Source organism: Danio aesculapii, chromosome 21 (assembly GCF_903798145.1).
Source record: "Danio aesculapii chromosome 21, fDanAes4.1, whole genome shotgun sequence".
NCBI lineage: Eukaryota > Metazoa > Chordata > Actinopteri > Cypriniformes > Danionidae > Danio > Danio aesculapii.
In genome coordinates this window covers 17,064,284-17,087,757 of record NC_079455.1, presented here as the reverse complement: position 1 = coordinate 17,087,757, position 23,474 = coordinate 17,064,284, and the positions used below count along the sequence as shown (strand labels likewise).

At 37.8% G+C, this 23,474-nt stretch overlaps 1 protein-coding gene across 8 annotated transcripts in view; it reads right to left on the bottom strand.

The window, feature by feature from the left end:
* The window catches only part of nrg2a (neuregulin 2a), a 191,144-nt gene that overhangs the window by 50,870 nt on the left and 116,800 nt on the right, over positions 1 to 23,474 (bottom strand). For 7 of the 8 annotated variants that reach the window (XM_056446718.1, XM_056446711.1, XM_056446715.1 and 4 more), the window contains exon 4: positions 1,324 to 1,444. In XM_056446718.1, the coding sequence (XP_056302693.1) occupies positions 1,324 to 1,444 (121 nt within the window). Of the gene's footprint in view, positions 1 to 1,323; positions 1,445 to 14,530; positions 15,214 to 23,474 lie in introns of those variants that run through there. The other variant, XM_056446713.1, reaches the window with a different exon arrangement.

Below are 23,474 nucleotides of genomic sequence, written 5' to 3'. Positions count from 1 at the left end.
CTTGCACAGAAATAGCAAAAAATGTCCGCAGATTCTGTCTGGTCCTAGTCATCATGTATTGTCTATTATTAGCCCTTTTATTTACTTTATTTTAATATAATCGATTTTAATCGTCTTTCCATTGACTTCATTTGTTTCATAAAGCCATCATAATATATCCATTTAAATCCGAATAAAACATCAAATTAAGAAAATGACATAAAGATTTAAAAATATTAAAATGATAAATGGTTCAAATTACAGACAGCACAGACTATTGGAACTGCGGTAGAAATGACATTTGGGATTATATAAAAAAAAGAAAGACAAAGATTGTGTTGCAGTAAGTTATTGTTATTGTGTTGCAGTAAGTTATTGTAATTGTGTTGCAGTAAGTTATTGTTATTGTGTTGCAGTAAGTTTATTTTTATTACTTTTTAGATAAAAATTACTACTTTATTAATTTTGCTTTTTTTGTACAATTTATGCACATTATTCAATGTTTAAACCTTCACTTTCAATCTTATACGCAAAGAAACACCCATCCATCAAAATACATACATTTTTAAATAAATGGTTTGTCTTTTTTATCACAACCTATAATACTTGTAATTATGCATTACTTACAATAATGTTATAACGCTGAATTATATGAATTATGATAAAAATAAACATTAAAATGTAAGTAATTAAATAGTGATGCTGTATTATATTATATTATATTATATTATATTATATTATATTATATTATATTATATTATATTATATTATATTATATTATATATTATAGAGTTTGCATGTTCTTCCCGTGATTGCGTGGGTTTCCTCCGGGTGCTCCAGTTTCCCCCACAAGTCCAAAGACATGTGCTATAGGTGAATTGGATAGGCTAAATTGTCCATAGTGTATGAGTGTGTATGGATGTTTCCCAGAGATGGGTTGCAGCTGGAAGGGCATCCGCTTCATAAAACATATGGTGAATAAGTTGGCGGTTCATTCCGCTGTGACCCCAGATTAAATAAAGGGACTAAGCCAAAAAGAAAATGAATTAATTAATTATATTACATAACTATATTATTTATTATATCATTAATATTGTATACTATATACATTATTATGTTATGTTATGTTATGTTATGTTATGTTATGTTATGTTATGTTATGTTATGTTATGTTATGTTATATTATATTATATTATATTATATTATATTTTATTATATTATAACACACTAGCTATGGAATCCCTCTGTCAAAACTATATCTAGCTAAAAACAGAGAAAGTCGAAGAAAAGAAGGATCCACCAGGGACATAATGGATATAGAGACCTGACAGAAGAGAAACTCACTTGCAGGACAGCTGATTTATACCATGTATGTAGTAACAGTCGCCGCCATTGACGCAGTACGTCTTCTCTGTGTCGTTGCATCTTCTGGCATGGCCCGAACCCGGAGATACTGTTGTGGTTACTGTAAAAAAAAAGATATGAAACATCAGCAGGCCACCAAAAGACAGAGCTTTCAGTAAACAGTACATTGCGCAAGACCCCAAAAACACACATGCCAGTTGTCAGATAACATTCATTCTGTTACTGATAATTTATCATATTCGACTCATGTCCCGCTGCTTAGAATAACAGTCATTCACAAGAACAATGACTCAATGGTTTCCAGTGCAAATCTTTGTGTGCATCTCTGCTGAAGATCCAGACGCTCGATGGGCAAACATAAATATTTCAGTGAATATTTCTGGAGTCCGTCACACCACCTGTTCCGGCTGATTCACACGTCTGGAATGAATCTTACTGTATTATCAGAGCAATGGTCAACATGTGGCGAAATACTGTGCCTTATGAGTAAGAAATAAATAATAAGAAGGGATAAGTAAGGATAAATAATAAGAAAACTGTACATGGCAAAATCACATCACGGCCATAGGAATGTGTGCACCATTGGTACCAATGTTAAGTAAATTTAAGTCATGAAGGTAATTTCATTTTATTTTATATACTGTATGAAATGTAAACTGCATATACAGTAGACTAACTAAGAATCATTATATTATTTATATACAGTATTTTTGGTTTTTTGCTGCTTTGATCACTTCTCTAAATTCTAAGTCATGTTGAATAGAAGTCAATGACAAATTACTTGTTTGTTTCTCTCTCTCTCTCTCTTGCCTCTGTATAATTTTGTTATATTTCTGATTGGTTTGATAAGACAAAACAAAATAATTATAGTGTAAGCTGACATGCACAAACAATGTTTCTTTCAATTTGAAGGCTAAAACATGAGACTAACTGAAAATTCCCTGCTGAAAAAAACAGCATATGCTGGTAAGGTATGTTTTGATGCTGGTATGCTGGTCTTGCTGGTCTCAATGCTTGTTTTGCTGGTCTCAGTGCTGGTTTTGCTGGTCTCAGTGCTGCTCCTGACCAGCATTGAGACCAGCAAGACCAACATTGAGACCAGCAAAACCAGCATTGAGACCAGCAAAACCTGCATTGAGACCAGCAAGACCAGCATTGAGACCCGCAAAACCAGCATTGAGACCCGCAAAACCAGCATTGAGACCTGCAAAACCAGCATTGAAACAAGCAAGACCGGCTTACCAGCATCAATACATACTTTCCCAGCATATGCTGTTTTTTTCAGCAGGGTTGTTTCTCAAGATTTTCTATATACGAGTAAAATGTTAACATTTGCTTGATTTTGTAAAGTTCTGATCAAATTAGTAATAAAATTTCATCCAAATTTCAAATAAAATGACTATTTATACTATTTATAATACTATAATATAATATTTTATTATAATTTATTATAATATATAATAAATACTTATTTATACTTATAATACTTGTTTTTATCTCCAGAAAATGACAGTTGGTCAGTATAACAAGCGTTTTCATTTGTTGTGATTTAAAATCAGGGTTATTCCATCAGAAAATGTATCTTATTTTGTCTGAAGGTAAAACATTAATATTGTGTTGTCTATAAATATGAATACTGTCTATATATGTATTCAACAGTTCTGTCTGGTTCTCCAATCTGACTGGCTGATAGCCATGCCATTTTCTGCAATAACAGCACTCCTACAGCCTCTTCACCCTTGTGTATTACTCCACCCACATAGAGCGACAGCAGATCAATAAACTCACTACAATTTGACAAATATTCAGCTGTTGGACAACATAATGTACTTTTGAGGCTTTTTTTGGTGAGGATGTAGTTGTTCAGACTGCAACTATGCAGTTTATTTATAAGGATAGTGGATAGTGCCTTTTAATTATTTATCATTTCGGATACAGCGGGTCGGCGGCCATCAGCCCGTCATTGAGCAGAGCAAAGAAAGTTGGCGTTCCACCACAAGATGGTGACAGAGACTGCATAATAAGCCCTTAGGGGAAAAAAGTCAGTGTAAATGTCAAATTACAGCTGATCAAATCATTTTAAAACAGTTAAGTGACATTCTAAGTCGATCTGTCTCTGTTGTATGCTGTAGTGCTGTATTCACACCATAGTAATCTGGTAGTGTTTGCTATTTGGGGGTTAATTATTGTCATAACCAGATTGCAACATAGAAATACTGGAAAATCTCTCTAGACTGATGGCATTTCATGCTGTTCAGCCTTATAATCTTAAAAGTGAGCAAAATGTCACCTGTTTTGTCATTACTTTAGACATTACGCTAGAGAATCACTCAAACACTAGCTCTAAAAATAATGTCTGTGTGTATGAGCAACAGTTTCTGCTGTTCTGACGTCAGCTGCAGATGTGAATGAATGGTGGAAGAAAATAGTTCCTTGTACAAAAGGATTTCTAAGACTACTCTGTGTTTGATTTTCTTTTTTATATACACAATTATGCCGTCGAACTGTTGTATAAACGCAATATCACACTCGTAGCAGTGTGATATGGCTGTATATCATCACTGGTAGGACACTAAAGAGCGTTTCACACCAGATGTGCGATATGACACCGCGTGCACATCACGGTTAGAAGCATCGTACACCAGACGCGCACATTTGCATGTTATTTAAAATGAAACTATTCAGATGGTGCTCTGTGGCGCGACAGAAATATAAACAGTGTCCTGTGTCATAGCTGGGCGCCACCGACAGCCACCGACTTGCGGCGCCGATGTGCGTACACTGAACACTGAACTCTATGAAATTTATGTTTAAAATTCTGAAACTTTAAAAAAAATGGTCTTTTATTTATTTTTTCCAAAGCTGTACACACACAATCACACACACACACTACTTATATACATGCATATATGCATAAATGTGTCGTCCATAAGCACACGATGATTGAATTTGTAATCGTAAGCAAAAAAGTGAAGACTGACAGAGCAAACACATTACGCACTCATACCACCACTGTTCCCAACCGCTGTTAAACTAAACTACAAACACTCATGTCATCACCAGGCAATTGATGTTCTTTCAAACACGCGATGGTTTCTGCTCAGCGCAGCACAGCGGAGCATCTCTGTCAAGCTGAAACGCCGTTCAAAGCAAATGTTTAGATGGAACATGCTTGTTTTAATCTCGCTAATCACAACCAAAAAGACTAACGTCCCTCTTCCAGCATTTTTTAACAGCATCTCTTCACCACATCAAGCACGCTGTTATTTTTGTAGAAATATTTAGACAAAAATATTGTTATATCCACATTAATGTTGTTAGTTTTGCTGGTAAGCACAGTTCCTACACCATTTAGGAGAACTAAATCATTTTTTGCACTGATGCCTATTCAAAATTAGCCGCGTAACCCCTTTGCAAGCTGTAAATGTTCTTCACATTAATTATACACACCAAGGGATGAGTTAAAATCATGGTGTAAAGTAACTGACAGTATATGCCACATGTGGTATTTCAATCTAGGTGGAAAACAAGCAGGAATATTTATAGAACTCAAGTCAGGTTTCACGTTCGAGGCACTCCACTGCAGACCTCCAAGCAAATCTTTATTCCTCTAACAGATTACACAAACATGAACTCATGAACATGTCAGCCAGTATGCTGAATCAATTAACCAAGCATGAGAGTGTAAGCTAACATTATTGGAGTGAGTCATGGCTTTCTATGTTCTTCAGCATGATATTAAATCACATACTCCAGAGTGGCTTAAGATCCAGTACTTTATATCTGAAAACGTCTTACTGCTATTATTATTATCAGTTTTCTCTCTCAAATTTGTACAAAGGAATAATTAAATAAATAGGTAATGTTCACGGATACTTCAGATCCAATCAATTGCATCCTCTTAGAATAAAAAAAGTATTGAATTATTTAAAAAACAAGATAAAATGATTCCGAATCGGTTAATGGTGCTGTTAAGACTTGCTATGAAAAATGTGAAAGTTAGACAGAAATTCAACCAAATATGTCATCATGTTACCCTTCTCTTTCTCTCCACAAATGAAAAAAGATGACAGTCCAGAACTCCAGATGTCCAACTGAGAGCAGCTCATCGTAGGACCACAACAACCCCACACATACACACATGCGGAACAGCCGGCTACAGTCAGGCCAAGAAAAGGGAAACGTTAGCAGATGTGGAAGTGTACTTCACTGCGTATCTGGGCCCTCCCTGATATCAAACATGATCTTGAGGTACTAATGTTACCACATCAAATCACATTAGTGAAATCAGATCACTGTTGAGGTTTGGATTACGGGGGCAAAAGCGTACTCAACCTACTCGTTGACTTTGATGTTCATGAAACTGCATGTCTAGTCAGGTCACAATGTGTGGCTCTGGAACCTTAGCTTACAGAACATCTTGTGCCAGTTTGTTGAAGTAAGTACAGCAGGCCGTGAGGAAAATCAGCAACATTTGGTTGAGATGGTCTTGCATAAGGTGGGTGTACGTCAGATGTTTATTTATAATACAAGTGTATTTACTTGCTTTTATTTACATGTTTTTAGAGTAACTGTCGTCAAATGCTGACGTCTTTATTGTAAAATATTTGTCTTTCGAATTTTGCGATGTCATCATCAAATGAATCGGTAACAATACTGACTACTTTTAACTGCCATTTCATAAGTTCACACTTAGCTGATGGATGATTGATAAATCGTGTTTAGCATGCTGTCCTGTGAGAGAGCCCTGAGCTCAGAGATCCTCGAGCTTGGGCTCCCTCCCGTTTCATCAGGAGAGAGGGGAGTCTAAACTAGGTAGGTTTTGAGAGCTCCTGTGAATTCGTTCATTCGGCCTATTCCTTAATTATTAGGGGTTGCGGAATGAAACGCCAACTATACCAGCATGTGTTTATGCGGTGAATGCCCAGTCCTAAAACACTAATTTACATTGCCAATTTGGTTTATTCAATTTACTTATACTGCAAGTCTTTGGACTGTGGGAGGAAACTGGAGTACCTGGGCAGGGCTCGAAATTGCGACCGTTTTGGTCGCATATGCGCCCGAAATTTTATCTATGCGACCTCAAAATATTTGGGAGCATTTGTACGAGTGCATAAAATTGTTGCGTCCGACCAGTTTTTACTGCAAAATGTTCACTGCATGCGTGGTGATTTAGGACACATTCACGCAGAATGCGTCTTTGCACTTGAAACGCAGCACTCAGGAACAGTTTAAAACTGTTGTCATGTCACCTTGCTGCAGTAAACAAAGCCCACAATGTTTGCCCCGCCTTTGCGCTCTTCTTATTGGCCCACTGCTCTAAAACTAAACGGAAATGGATTGGTTAAAATCAGATGTCAATCACTTAGTCAATGCCTTCCGCCTTCAGATGACGGAGAGCAACACAATCGAGAACACGTAAAGTGCTGAAAATGAGAATGAAAACAACACTGACCGATTTTGTTTTAGAAGCCACCTAAAGCTACAAATAATGGCACATCGGATTACTGATCATGTGGTGAATGTTAATCCACCATCTACACTTTTTGAAGACTGGATAAAGGACTTCCATTGGCTTCAAGTCCGCTTTGAAAATAAGCCACCAACCAGGACTTTTGGGAAGTATATTTATGACCCACACAAAACCATTGGTCAGGAGTTTCTGGGACCCCTGTAAAAAATATTCAATCAGAATAACAATTTGAGGTATAGTTGGGTTGCCCTCTGTAGTAATCCCGTAATAGTCCTAACCGTCCCCCAAATAACAGTACTCTTGGCCCCATGCCCAAACACACGCCACAGGAGAAAGTTTATTTTTTCCTTTTTAGACAGCACCACAAATCTCAACACCCCAGCTCCAAGAAAACTCCATCAATTTGTAACATTTTAAAATGTTTATGCTTCATAATTCACACCGTTGTGTGACACTCAAAAGAAATAGAGAAAAACAGTAATATACAACTATAACAACACTGCTTTCAGCAACATGCATAAGGGCTGGCCGGGATCCAGATGGTTGCTGGGAGGCGCATGTTCCTTGTCATCCCCGTTCTGCCCCTCCATGCCCGCTGAGAGTTTTAGCACGTCTCGGCGCCTGTTTACCCCACTAGAGAACTAATGACACAGCACACTCGACAAGAGTCAGCTCCCTGAATGGAAAGATGGAGTCCGTAGACACTAAATCAGAGTTCCTTTGAGATCTGCCCTCAGAGCCTCATAAAGACCACATCCAGAGGCTCGAACATTCAGCTCGGCCTTTAAAACATGTGCACAATTTTTCAGAGCTGCAGAAGCGAGTATGTTTGTATTCCTTGACTCTGTTTATCCCCTTGAGGGCCCCCTGCAAAGCTGGTTATATTAAGACGATATCCACCTCATGAATTTTGCCGCGCATGATGCAAAAGCAAGCAAGCAAACGTTCTGGTGCATGCAAAACTTGCTGAAATTGGACAGCCGTATGCTACTCATTTACATTCCCCTCCTTGTTTTTATGCATTATACAACTTTAGACTTCTCTGTACTAAAAGTTCCCAAGCTTTTGCTGACAATCAGATCAAAAAAAAATGTTACTCTGACATATCTTCCAAAGATGCAAGAAGGCTTGCGTGTCAACAGCCTGTGGCGTAATTCCGTCGATGTCTGTCATGTTTACGCCCCTGGTCTAGTGATACACTTCAAAAATATCCCTCTATTCGTAATTGAGCTCTGACAGTTACACGCCTGTACAATATTCCCTCATGTCTCTGAGGGTCCCATCAGCTATCTGCTGGAGATCTGGGAAAACTCGACAAATACCTGCTGAGGCAGCATGTGCCAGGGAGACCAGGTGGAGAGAAAAGTGCGAAGGAAGGAGAGAAAGTATGGGTGGGGGGTTGGGAGGAAAGGTGGTTTAAGAACGTTGCCTGAAGAAAGCGATAGAATTTACACAACCCAGGCTCATTCTTAAAACGTACAGCTCTATACATTTCTGGAAAGCGCCAAATAAATCCCAGGAGCTATGTTTTTTTGCAGTTTTTGTTTTCACAAATCCACCAGAGGTCGCTGTGTACGTTTTTTTTTAGATCTCAAATTTCTGTCGTGTGCGAGTGCCATTCGCACCTGCTGTTCTTGCTTAAATCCACCAGTGGCCACTGTCGACTGACTTACTGACTGAATGACTCACTGACTTACCGATCGGCTGACCCACCCTCCTCCTTCCCTAACCCCAATTAATAGTGTTTTCAAAAGCACCGACTGACCCGCCCACCCACTTCCCTAAACCCAACCGACAGTTTTAAAAAGCAACCCAGAAAATGAAAAGCCCTCGCCTGATTTTTACCACGTTTTCAGATTTTACCACAATCTCGCCCTGTTATTTACTTGAATATTTTATCTTTTGGCTTCTGTTGATGTCTTCAGTTCTTCACCAGACTCGAACCCCGTCGTTGTGGTCAACTGCTCTCTGTATTTGCTGTCGTACATGTCAAGCTAACTGGACAAACTGGTATCAGCGGGAAAGCCGTTCAAACATAGGTAAGCAGTCAGCTGGTAAGCACGAAAAGGAACAGTCATACCGCTTCACAGCTTTCGTTTTAAAGACGAAATGCAGCCATACATACCTCTGGCTACGTAATTCAGAATCTCTAGAAACGTACATAGGGCTACATTTTCAGAATGAGGCTGTGTTGCATTCACAGTTATCTGGGGCAGCTGTTTTCCTGCTGCAGGACTTTCTAGAAGTAAACTGCATACTGTCATAGTGTGTAGAGAGTAAGACCAAATAAATTTACTGGATAAAGGTGCAGTAACACTTACCATTCACTCTGCGAAATTTGGTCATTCTCGTAAGAACAAAACACACTATAGTGCCGAATGCTGACCAACAGAACCACACTTCGGTTTTTCTTTTTTGCACTATTGTAAATGGGCAAAAATCACTGACATTTTGCTATTTTGACCACACCCGGACTTCATTTGAGCTTGGATGTACAGTAAACAAATCAGCAAGTTCTTGCAGGTGGGGGAAAGCATGAATTCAGACACTCTCAGCTTCCTGTAGTGATGTTCACAGTGTTTTTATACCTTCAACCCGACCAATTGTGCAACAGCTGTATCGTCATCATAGCTTGTGAAGTTGCTCTGGAGGAAGCTGTGCTGACTCTCACATTGGCATACGTCACAGTCACTTGGCACTGGCGCCTCAACAATTCTTATAATATGTCTAATGGCATACTCTGCTTTCAGTCGGATGGCGATTGGTATGCACAGTCCTGCATCAAGTCAAACACACCTAATCACTATAGAGCTGCAGGAAAATGACACCATGACTGCACTGACTAGCTGATTGATGCCACATAAGCAAAACAAGTAATAAGCACTACTCACTACAAAAAATATTCAGAACAACTGTGTAGAAAACATGTTTTTTTGTTTGTGGGGGGGTAGAGTATCGTTGAAACCATACTTCAGCTGGCCATGTAACAGTTCATGCTAAATGATCAACAAAGCATTCCGAGCTAACAAGGTCAGTTTCACTACAGTCCTTGACAATTGCTGTTTATCCAGCTTCACACTCATGCTCCTTTTTACATTCAGCCACATTGCCAGGTCAATTTCTGAGACTCGTGTTCACAGGCTATGTTACGTTACTAACCCTGACAAGGCTAAGTTCTTCGAGTTCTTAATGGCACGCAACAAGCAACTTTAACTATAGCTCTCATGAGAGGTCACTTTCTCCTGCCTGAAAACCCAAGGGTTTGGCCAGCGAGCTTAGCTCTGAGTTTGATTAATCCTTCATGGCCAAGGAACTGAAAAGAGGGCCTGGGTGGGGGCAAAATGGGGCCATCTGGAAGGTTTCATAAACATGTCTATCTTTCTGCACTCTCCAAAGGGTTCTAGGAAAGTCATAAAAATGAAAGGAGAGGTCCTTTTGTGAAAGTGTTTTATTTTTTCTTCTTGAGACACATTCACCGCGTCCAAACGAGTAATTCCATAAGTGTAGGCTTGTCCGACAGGTGGTCATGGCATGTTGTTGCCTTTCTATTAATTTTTAGACTTTACCATATTGTGTTTGTGGTCTCAGAGATTTCATAGCTTAATAAAATATAGATTTAAAAGTGGAATATCAGTCTGATGACCACAGATTTTGTGATTTATGATTACAAACAATTGAAAATTTCTGATTTAAACAAGGCTATAGGTCAGAAGATCACATAAAATGATTTTAAAAGAGGCTATTTCCTAAATTAGCATTATTATTTAACCGATAAATTATTCAGTATCACAAACATAAAACAACCAATTCAGTTCAATGGAACACGAGGGATGCTTGAAGAACAAAAGCAATAATATTGGCTAGTTTAAATGAAATCCACATTGCTTTGGCAGTTTAAGATTCAAAGAAAAATCTCCAGCGGCTGACAAACGATGCTTGAGAGATCATGATAGTAAAGCCATGGTCAACCCCCCTATACACCAACACACTGTCTCACCCCCCCTTATGCTGGAGATGTCTCTTGTTACAGCTGGGAGCAGAATCCCATCACTGCAAAGAGGTCCATTTATACTGCATGCAATCTTACAGCTTTTGAGTGCTTTCCATTATGCGAAACCATTATGTGCATCCCTTTTGTTTAAAGGGGATGCCAAAGCCTTTCAGAGAGGTCTTCTCAATTTCACATTTATATCTGCACCGCTGCATTTATTAAAAGCCTCTAAACTAAATGATATGGCCTAGAGCAAGCAAAAAAAAGAAAGAAAACAGCTATCACACTACCAGTTTTGTAGCAACAGCTTTGGTGACTGCAGGGCACCAGAGTTCAGATGTCAATGGTGTTTTGATTGTGTCGCAGACTGGCGCTGAACTCTAGAACTGATGTTATTTTATCTGCAGGAATTATGCAAGATTGCATGCTCAAGAACAAGTGTGCAAATACAAAATTCAATATATTGAATAAATAATTTTTATAATAAACTAACCCCCAGTTAGATCCAATTTAAATGTATGCCATATGTGTATTATTTAACTTCATTCACCCATTTTGGCTTAGTCCCTTTATTAATCCGGGGTCGCCACAGCGGAATGAACCGCCAACTCATCCAGCACATGTTTTACCCTTCCAGCCGCAACCCATCTCTGGGAAACATCCCAGCCTACCCAATTCACCTATACCACATGTCTTTGGACTGTGGGGGAATCCGGAGCACACCAACGTGAACGCAGGGAGAACATGCGAACTCCACACCGAAACGCCAACTGACCCAGCCGAGGCTTGAACAAGCAACCTTCTTGCTGTGAGGCAACAGCACTACCTACTGCGCCACTGCGTCGCCCATTATTTAACTTGTATACAGTTAACACATAGAGAATTACCCATGTTTTTAAAATAAAAAGGTATAAAGTTTAAAGTAATATGCAGGTATAAAGTAATATGCAGATCTATTATGTAAGACACCAGTATTTCCATACACACAAGCTAACATATAATCCCTATAGGTTAGACATAATCCTCAGTGCTATTTTACATAATTCCCTTTCAGAGCGTAGCTATAGAAAAGTGTAGTAAAACAAATACATGTGTGGTAAATGCAGAATACAGCTGTGGTGTGGGTGCATTCTTCAGTGCTTTAAAGGCCCTGTGTATTCTATTATCTCTTTAAGACCTTCAGCGTGGACTTGAGACTCTTTATGTTTGCATTAACTACAACGCACACTAGCAACAAAAGACAAACCTTTAAGGAAGCAGAGCTTTCCCTGAAGCGAGATTGCTATAGTAATCCGGTATCCAGTTTGCTTAAACCTTTGTAAAATGTAACACTGGACCAGCCAATGGAGAAAAAATTACAGATCTTAGAATCGAATATCAATATTTATGCCTAAAGACAGGTTAAGCAATTGACTATTGCATGACAAGCAAGTAAAACATACAGAAGTCAACATTTGAAGTGGATTGACATGGGACCATAACCGTTTTCAAGGTATACCGCAGTCTGGAGAAGTCAAGGTTTTAAAACCGCAAAAATTTTCTGTAACACCGTTCCTAAGGTATCTGTAAGATTTTTTATTTACACTTTTTTAGGACAACAGTATCTTCAGCAGAAAATATATTCAAAAATGCCATTTTATATTGTAAAGAAATCTGTATTTTTGAGACAGCATGTCAATGAAGACAGCAGTCAATGATTCGTTTGAATTATTTAGCCTGACAAGTTTACTGCTAGGCGACGCAGTGGCGCAGTATGTAGTGCTGTCGCCTCACAGCAAGAAGGTCACTGGTTCGAGCCTCGGCTGGGTCAGTTGGTGTTTCTGTGTGGAGTTTGCATGTTCTCGCTGCGTTTGCATGGGTTTCCTCCGGGTGCTCCAGTTTCCCCCACAGTATAAAGACATGCGCTTTAGGTGAATTGGATATGCTAAATTGTCCCTAGTGTATGAGTGTGTATGGATGTTTTCCAGAGATGGGTTGCAGCTGGAAGGGCATCCGCTGCGTAAAACATGTGCTAGATAAGTTGCCGTTTCATTCCGCTGTGGCGACCCCAGATTAATTAAGGGACTAAGCCGAAAAGAAAATGAATTAATGTTTACTGCTCCAAAATATTATAAATCTTTTAAAAAATCAATCATATTGTTTACAAACGGGAAAAATGTTTTAGTTTTTTACCCAGACATTTAAAAAATATATTTTTAGAGCAGTGATCACAGTACGGTGATCCCGTGAAACCATGATATTTTTATCCAAGGTTATCATACCATCAGAATCTTATAACGGCTAATCACTGTGGTCGTTTAACAGTGTCTGTGTTACTTTTTGCTGAACAGCACCAGAGTCGCGTTGACCGTTAGAGCCAATCGCAGCCCTTTCTGTTGAGCACATGACCAATCATAGGCTTTTAAGAACTCACTCAACAACGCTCAAAAGCAAGCAGGATAATATTTAAACTTGTTTATTTGCTCTAAATGCTCATGTTGTTCTGTGCATGTACTTAAGTTTTGTTTGATACATTTAAAAAGAGGGTTTTCTTTGGGCAGGTAAAATAAAAAGATCTAGTTCATATATCTGACTGCTTGTGTTAAAGGACAATGTTGTATTACAAATAATTTATAAATAAATGTATAAATTATAAATTTTAATACAAGAATTATTGTGTTGTTAAGTAAAATATCAATTTGTTTATGGGAAGCATTGCCAATGCACCATGATGCACTGAGATATCGAATTGAACCGAATCGATGGCATTATAATCGTAACCGAACTGAGCCTGAGACCAGTGTAGGTTCATACCTCCATGTTCAATAATTTTAGTATAACTTTGATGTAGGCATGGGAAGATAACCGTTTTCAAGGTATACCACGGTTTGGAAAAGTCAAAGTTTTAAAACCGCCATTATTTTCTGCTTTACCATTCCTAAGGTATGTGTAAAATTTTTTATTTAAGTTTTTTTTTTTTTTTTTTAGGACAACAGCAGAAAAGATCTCCAAAGACGTTTTAAATTATAAAGAAATATGTGTTTTTAAAATTAATGAAGACAGCAGAAGTCAATGACTCATTTGAATTATGTAGCCTGACATGTTTACTGTTCCAAAATATTATAACTGTTTCTCAAAATAAAAAAATATTGTGTTCAAAGGGGACTTTTTTTTACCCAGGTATTTAAAAAGACCATATATTATCACAATACCATGAAAGCGTGATATTTTTATCTAAGGTTATCATACCATCAGAAACTTATACCAGCCCATGCCTACTTTAGTGCACTTCAAATGTTGACTACTGGTTACATACATTATTTGCATATTTCCAAAGGGAGCAAATTAGAAGCATGAGACTAAGCATGTCTATCCAGTCATTGGTTTGGCAAGAGGCCAAAACTAGTCTGCAAGCTTTCTGTCCAAAGAAATTCTATGAAATACTAAAGAGTCATAGAATCCAACTTCCAAAAAAAGAGCATTGAACGTGCACCAATCAGATAATGAAAGAATGGGAGAAATTATAACAGAAGCCTAGAGTGAACTCTGTCCTGTATTTTTCCCTTTTCATTAACAGGTCTTTATTTTTCTTCTCTATAGCCTGCTTCCTGCTGCATAGCTGATGTGCCTGGTCTTGTCCTTTACACTCATTTCAGAGACAACTCTGAGAAATCAAAGAGTGCTATTCCTCAGGATTGCACAACAAGACTCGTGTGTAAACAAGCAAGACTTGGGGCACTTACCCAGAGGGGGTGGGGCACTGCTGGGCAATGTGAGGGCAAGGGTGCTTGCTAGGCTGGAGGTAGGTTCAGAGGAGGCTGTGCTAGGGGTAAGTGTCGGCAGAGATTCTGGGAACCATCGGAGAGATGAGACAGGAGTGACATCTATTCGTGGAGCATCTTCAGTATGGAGCACCTCCTCTGTATTCTCTCCCCTGAGGAGATCAAGCAAGTCAGGTTCCCTACTGCGACTGGCTCCCTGAACAAGAGCCCGGCGGAGCAGTAGCAAACAGGCTCCAAGTCCCAGCAGTAAAAGCAGAAGTGCGGGAACAAGAAGCAAAACTCTTCCTCCACATACTCCCTTGCAGCAGGGCCTCGGAGGGCGACGTGGGGTTGGCTGTGGTGGAGGGAAATGCTCCACTCTGGCCCCCGACACAAGCTCAACACTCTGCCTCTGACAAAGAGACACCAGAAGGACGGGTAGTGGATAGACAGACACATCTGGGTCCATCGGAGGCTCGTCAAAATCCTACTTGATCCCTCCGGGCTTGCCGTTCCTCTGCAAGTGCTCATAGGGCTAAAGTGTCCGGTACAAAATCTCCATTAAACTCTTCTCAAACTGCCCTGCACACATATCTTTGGGCCAGATGTCAGGACAAGACTGGCCTCGCGCTACCGGGTGTGAAATTGAGGCATTGTGGTCCTTTGAGGCATTGTGGGCGAGTTGGCAGATAGAAAGTGATCGCGAGATGTGGGGCTTCAGATCCAAGATGACCCCACCCTAAAAACAGCAGCACCAGCCCACTGCCCACAGTCTGATGGTCACAGCCAGCTGCAGCAAATCCATCCCGCCGGAGCACACATTCACACACCCGCATATATACCAGCATCCGGTCTGATGGGGAAAACAGAGGGGCTCTCCCCACCCAAACACACTTAATGAAGTAATGAATACTGTGGGCAAGACCACCAGCAACATGTGGCACGGGGGGAGCGGGAAGGACAGCTGTGGTAGATGACTACAAAGCGCAGCATCTTTAAAACAAGCAAGCAGGAATGGAAAATATATGCATTCCTTATGTGAACAGAAAGAGTGCCCCCAACAAAGTGTGCGGGACTAAAGAATCCGACCCCAGAGTCAAGGGTCACACACGGCTCCTAATGGCCAACGCTTCATAATCCAAAACACGCTCCCTGACGAATACAAGAATTTCCTACGGTGCAAACATGCACAGGGCATGAGGGATGTTTAGGGGGGGCATTAGCAGTTGATTAATGTGGGTTTTTCAAAGGTCCCACTCTCAGTCTGGAATATTTGGCAACATTCTCACAAATTAATTTCACAAAAAGAAAAGAGAAAGAAAGGTCTATATCTTAATTAACTTATTTTTCCCCATTATTTGATCATTAAAGTCAAGACAAAACACATTCCCTCAAATAATTGTAACTCAGTAATATGATACATGAAAAAAGGGGGTTAAAATGTTTTATAATGTTCCTTTTATTCAGTATAATTACACAATTAAATGCCTATTAATATTGATTAACAACATGTACTTACTATAAAGTTGTGTTTAAGGACTGGTTTTGGATTAGGCGCTTGTAATTATGTTATTATGTTTTTTTACTAGAATGTACTGTACTGTAAAGTACATGCAATGTATAACAAGAACATTGCAAAATAAACAAAGCAAAAAACTGATGTGAACATGTAGGACATACATATACTTTTACATTAATTTTCTTAAACTATTCATCATGAGATTTTACTGTGATCCCTAAATTCATTTGCAGTTCATTTGACAATAAACCCTAATTTTTTTGGCGAGTATTTCTATTCAAGGCATTAATAAGCCATGACACAAAATACTAAATAAAGTTTTGGAAGAAAGATAACTAGGCCACATATTCCTAGACAGCTTTCCTGAGAATGGCTCAGCGGTTCCCATACAGATATATTGTGGAACTCAAAACAACAGAGCTATTTGGTCTCTTGGCAGTCTATTGTTTGCCAAAGTGTTATGTAAAGCTGTCCTATTTGTGCTGAATTAGGGTTGCTGTCATCAGTTGTACGTCTTGGACTGTAAATACAGTGCGTTTGCCATGAATCTTGCTGACTGAGGGTCGACGCGGTCCGCACCGATCAATGTCTTCAGTTCCCTTACAGGTAATTGACATTCTAGCGCAGCCACTGCCAACTTCCCAAAAAGATTTCTAGCATCCTTTAAGCCCGGTTAATCTTGTCATTTGGGCTGTTGGAAAAAACCCCCTGAACAGCCTGATTGTTGCAACTGAAATAGAGCTCAGGTGGTGATATAGAATCCTGCTTCACGATAGATGACTCAAAGAAAAAATAGAGGACTTAAAACATAGGGTTCAACTTAGTTTATTCTAGTTTAACACTGATGCCAATCCAATGCCTAGAGTTAAAATCCCACATTACAGATAAGTGATATGTAGGAATCTACGTGCCCACACGGAATCTGTGAGCGCAGAAATCTGCAGATTTCCGCAGATATTTAGCCCATCATTGAGTCTATGCATTTACTTGAGTAAATGTGTGTAAATTTATATTTACTCAGTTTTTAAATTATTTTTAGTAATATTATTGTGATATAATAATAGTAATATGAAACTGTTCATATGATTTATTTACAATACAGTTTGTAAAGTATTTTTTTCTGTCCTTTAGTGAATATATTATATGAGAGACTTGCTTTGTTTACCAAATAAGTGGATCCGATTGGATTTGCATTGTAAACATTGAAATAAAGTTAAAAATGTATTTTTATATATTAAATTTTTAGTTTTATATAAATTTTAAAAATAATTTTCCGCAGAAATATCAAAAAATATCCGCAGATTAATTAGTGATAAGTTTATATTAGTCAAAACTTTATTACAATAAAAACATCACACAGCAAAAAAAGCAAGAAACATTTTCAAGTTTTGGAATTATTTTAATATGAAGTATTAAAGATGGATATCTTGTGATTTAATAATCCTATGATGCCTACAGTTATTTATTTATTTATTTTATTTATTTATTTATACAGCGACAATGTACAACATGACATGGTATGCCAGAGTAAGCTATGAAGCTAATTGACATTTTTTCATATATTTCATTCAATGTGTAGTTTCTGTGCAATGTTATACAGGTCATTTATCAGTCGTGATTTAAAATAAATTTACTGGAATTTAAAATCAGCGAATCCCCATAAATACAATTTTAATTATAATTACTTTCTAAATTATAGTTTGCAAATAAAACAGAAATCTGGTGGTCTGTCAACTAGATGATACAGAAAAAGCGTGCCTAAAACAGAGGGGTAAATGTGGTTTATGCAGGTTTCATGTTGTAAATCCTAAATACAACATTACAGATAAGCTTATGTTGTGGTTTATGTTGATTAATAGCTTAATTACAATAAAAACAGATCACACTGCAAATGTTCACAGTATTGACACACAGTGCACAGTATTATTAAGTAATTGTTTTAATCTCTATATGATTTATTTTCTTTTAATGTATGCTTGTAATATAATATGTATATAATAGGTCAGCTATTCATCTTGAAATAATGATTCATTTTTCAATTCATTCGGAAACTGACCTGAAATTGAGCTTTTGTGTATTTTTAACCAGATCATTAGTCAACCATGATATTAAGAAATATGTTTCCAATTAGCAAATCCCTAAGCACAAACATAATTGATTATTTCTTCCCAAATCATTATGTAGAGTTAAAGTCATTTAAAAAAAATATTTCCCAAATGGTGTTTAACAGAGCAAGATATTTTCCACAGTATTTTCTATAGCATTTTTTTCTGGAGAAAGTCCTATTCGGCTAGAATAAAAGCAGTTTTTAATTATTTGTAAACCATTTTATGGTCAATATTATTAGCCCCCTTAAGCAAATATGTTAAGCATACAATGATTGGCTAATTAGCCTAATAACTAACCCAGTTTAGCCTTGAAACTGATAAGAAATAGCTAGTAAAATAGTATTTACTGCCATTATGGCAACGATAAAATAAATTAGTTATTACAAATTAATTATTAAAACTATTGTTTAGAAATGTGTTGAAATTTCTCTTCGTTAAAAGAAATTATGGAAAAAAATATAAAAGAATGAACAATTAACAGGAGAGCTAATAATTCTGACATCAACTGTGTGTAGCATGCCACTTCATGGTGAACAGAAAAGAATTGGCGGGCCTAAAACATAGGGGTCAACGTGGCTTATCCCCATTTTGACACTGGCGCCAAGCCAATGCCTACAGTTAAAATCCTACAGTACCGATAAGCGATGGTTTATATTAGTCAAGTTAAGCAGAAATGGATTGCTTTTCATCACAGAGGCAGGTGTTGTGTGTGAAGTTTTGCGAGGAGCTTCGCTGTGGTGGAAAGCGGGACAGAGATTGCTGCTGGTGGGCCCCAGCATGACTGATGAGTTTGGAACAATCGGCCGCCCAGCTGCGTTTTCCATCAAACACATTCCTCTCACCTCACGCTTTCCCTCTGTCCCGCTCGTTCTCTCTCCGGCTGTAAGCAGCGCCCCCTAGGGATATGATTTTTATGTGATGGACAGAAAGACTTGAGCCATCTGTGGTAGGAATATCCCCCCTATTTCAGCCTGGATTTCACATCATCCGATTTTTTTCCACTGAAAAAGATATCTTTGATGCTGACAAGATTGAATATGATCTGTTTGTGTACAATTGAACATCATTCTAGACAAAAAAAAAATGGTGGGCCCTAAAATAAAGGGGTCAATAAGGTTATAAAGCAGATAAGTGATGGATTATAAAAGGCAAAAGCTTAATTACAATAGTTATGAAAAGCATACTGTAAATGTTCTACAAGTGTGCGCACTATGAACGTATAATGCTCAACATATAATACAATTGATTTAAAGGGACAGTTCACTCATTCCTTAATGTTTTCTAAACATGTTTGAGTTTCTTTATTTCTGAACAGAAAATAATATATTCTTAAGAAAGTTGGAATCCAATAACAAGTCACTGACTTCCATAATATGTTATTTTTTCCTATTCTGGAAGTCAATAGCTGATTTTCAACATTCTTTAAAATATCTTCTTTTGTGTAAAACAGAGAAAAAAGAAACAAACAGGTCAACAAGTAATTTTTTTCATGCATCACTCTGCAGTCTTCATAAACAGGCTAATTTAATAACTTGAACTCAAAATATTCTTCCGTATTATTTTATTTGACAAGTCACTTTGTATTGTAGGATAACATTCAATTTTTTTAAAATGCATAACAATTTCTAACATTCAAGTACATCAAGGTACATTTTTGCATCTGTAAACTTTAACAGATACAGGTGAATATTTTGTTGTCCTCCCGTTAATTTAAAATAATGCTTTCCAAGTGATCTTTAACAAACCAAAGAAATGTTCACAGTATTTCCTATAGACCTTATTTTTCACGTATGAGCGGGTGCAGCCATTTGAATTTTTTTTGGCTTGAGACTTCCGCTCTCCTTCACTTCCTTTCAATTTAAGAAGTAATAACAGCTCGTTTTGCTGCTTGATGTTGCAAACTAATATTTTAAAAATGATATTATTTCACTTTGTCTGTATAGTCATGTGAACATTTGCTTGTAGAGTAAGTAGTTTGACCGTTTTCTGCCGTTTATTATTCCTAGTCATTTCTCCCATAGGCAACTGAATTGGAAGTTCTAAAACAATCGCAAAAAATTAACGCACTTCCGCATTGAAGGTCCAAAAAATAATAATAATAATCTTCTGGAGTGATAAGTCATATTTCTCATAGTTTTTTATATTTATTTTTATTTTCTGATTGTCTGATTGTCTAGAGAACAAACCGGTTATACAATAACTTGACTAATTAATTCTAACTTTCCTAGTTAACATAACCTAGGTAGGTCTTTAAAATACGCTTTAATCTGAATACAACTCTCTTGCAAAATATCTAGGAAAACATTATGCACTGACTTTTACCACGGGAAAGACAAAAAAAGTAGTCATTAGAAATCAGTTGAACTATTATGTTTGTAAATGTGTTGTAAAAAAATCATGTGTTTGAAGACTCAAGCTTTGTGTCACGACTAAAAACAAAAATGAATGAAGGCAAAACTAAACTAAATGAATATTACTTTTACATGAGCATGACTGAAAACGAAATTTTATCACTGTGTTACATCTGTTGTCTGGTACTTGCCGACTGTTTGTAAATTCAAGACTGAATTTCCTAATAGGGTTGGGCGATGTTGACAAATTTGGAATCGTACGATGTCTAATGTGAAACATCGTGATGGATGATGGCATCGTTGTCATAGGTGGAGGTGAATAAATTATTTATGAATAATTAATTCATAACGAATTAATAATTTGTAGCCTACTGTTTCAACTACCTGACCTGGCTACATGACCTCAACTACCTGGCATGGTCTTTGTTTTACCCATAACCAAATCATAAATAAATAAAGACAAGTTAAACACAAATTACCACCTGTCAATCACTTTTTCCGTGAGACTTTGGCATGAATAGGCAGAGCGATCTGTCGTTAATGGCGTCGGTTGGTAAAAAAGGTGCCCAACCAACAGTATCTGAGGTTTTCACTAAAATGACTAAGTACAAGTGATTAAAGAAATGTACTGACGCTGTGACACATTACCTGATAGATTTAAAAGACCGAAGAGTCGTTAGATAGAGACAAGATTAATAAATATCACGTTTAACAACTATAGTGAGACATGATCTAGCGGTACATCCTTGATGACCTGTCCGACGTGCACTGCTCTCTGGAGCTCAGACCAGAGCGTGACAGCGTGTGTGGCTGTGTCTGTGTGTGTATGTGGTCACGTGATGTGCGTTTTCAGCGGACGGAGGGCTGTTCAGAAAACACAGTGTGTATGTGGATCCTTTTTATTCTAAAATGCCATTTTAAAACTAAGACCTATTAGTGTAGACTGGGCCTAAGTGTGTATTTTTCATGAATGGGTTTGCGACGGGGGCAGGGCAGAGGATCAGCGATGCCGGCTCAGTATCGTGTTGTCTATCGGCCCAATCCTATTTCCTAACGTAAAACTGTATATTTCTGATTAATAATAGATTAATCTGATTAATAATTGCTATTGAAAACAGAAGTCTAATATAATCAACAGTGGACATTTTGATAGTGTTTCACAACATGAAGATGACTAAAGTTGAATTTTTTACCTGTGTCGATTTGAGGCTTAACTTCTGACAAATGTGGGAAACTGATGCGCGCAGCTCCATCACTGACAAAAGTCAAAGGAAAGCAAGTCCGCGAGCAAGAGAGCGAGTGCACGCAACACTGAGGGCGCACGAGAGAGGCCTATGTTATATCTCCACAGTCTGCCACTGATGGCTGATCTCGCTTCTTTGTGGCGTTTTAGTTGTGACACAAAAACACGCTTTCAAATTTAGGGGGGCCAGAGGGGGGGCCACTGCCACTGCCAACCCCCCTCCCCCACTCCTACAAAACCACCACCGGTGAATCCGCTGTGTAAAACATATGCTGGATAAGTTATTGGTTCATTCCGCTGTGGCGAGCACTGATGAGTAAAGGGACTAAGCTAAAGGAAAATGATCTAATGGTTTCGCTTTAATACCTTGATGTTACTCCTAAATTCATCATCCTGCGTATCTGTACGGCCGGAGTCTGGATTTCGCATCATGTCATTTTTCCACTGAAAAAAGATATCTTTGATGCTGACAAGATTAAATGTGATCTGATTGTGTGCATCGCTCCGATTTCATTTAACCAAAGCAGAATCCAGAGGTCAGATTTTGAAAATATAAGCCATGTGTGCAACTGGCCGGAGGTAATATGCAAAATCAAGTCACAGTTGTGAACTTTTCTACAGATGTGACACATGCGTGGTTTGAGAAACAGGCATTTTGTGTGCATTGAAGCGGTAAGACTGCACCGAACCCTCCTTAAATGGACCGCAGCCTGAGAATTCCCAATCCAGCAGTCAGAACAGAGCAGATCTATAAGGGAGGAATCACCTCCACTCGTCTCTGGCCTGGAGCTCTGGAGTAAAAGAGAATCCCATTTCAAAATATGTGATTTTGAAATCCTAAAACACTCACAAAGCAGCTGTTTAGGCTTTCAGAGTAGCTTATTAAAACTGATATAAATACAATATGAGCAAAATCGGAGCCAAATTTATAAAACTAAGGTGTTGATCCTTCTAGATGATCTAGACGATCCTTAGGCTACTTTTTGGAATCACAGCGCTCAGCATATATAAGTACACCCCTCACAAATCTATATTTTCATAGATTTATACAATACAATATTATATTTGTGCATATACATCAGATTAGTCAGTTCTGAAGCCAAATCTGGAGCTTATCTAACAAAATAACTTACAATAATGGTCCAAAAACTAGTACACCCAAATGTATATGTTATAGAAAAATATTAAATACAAATTTTAAAAGGAGGAAAAGAGAAGCAAAAAAATGTAAACATTTAGTGGAAATTTTGTAGGTTGTAATTTTTTTTTGCTTGAGTTTAATTGTATTATCTTTCAATTTCTAAATATGTTTGGTGACTAAAACATTATTGTAATAAATATATCTGTTTAATAAATCTGTTTTGTTTAAAATGCACCAAAATACATAGCCTATATTCACTGAGAAATGGAGAAAAATATTCATATTTAAAATGGGGTGAACTCAATTATGCTGAGCACTGTATGTAATTAACATGTCTTTACACGTTTATTCTTCTACTTATTAATAATATTGTTTGTCACCAATTATCACCATCAAATTATATCTATTTTTTTGTCTGATTTATTGCACTGAAATTGTTAGGGAAGCAGACGGACAAGTTAGGTGAGTATATAATGAAGGATGTTTATTACAGCAGAGGAGCATACGAGGATAACAGAGGGGATGTGATTGTAGTATTGTTGAGATGGTATTCCTTCTTCGGAT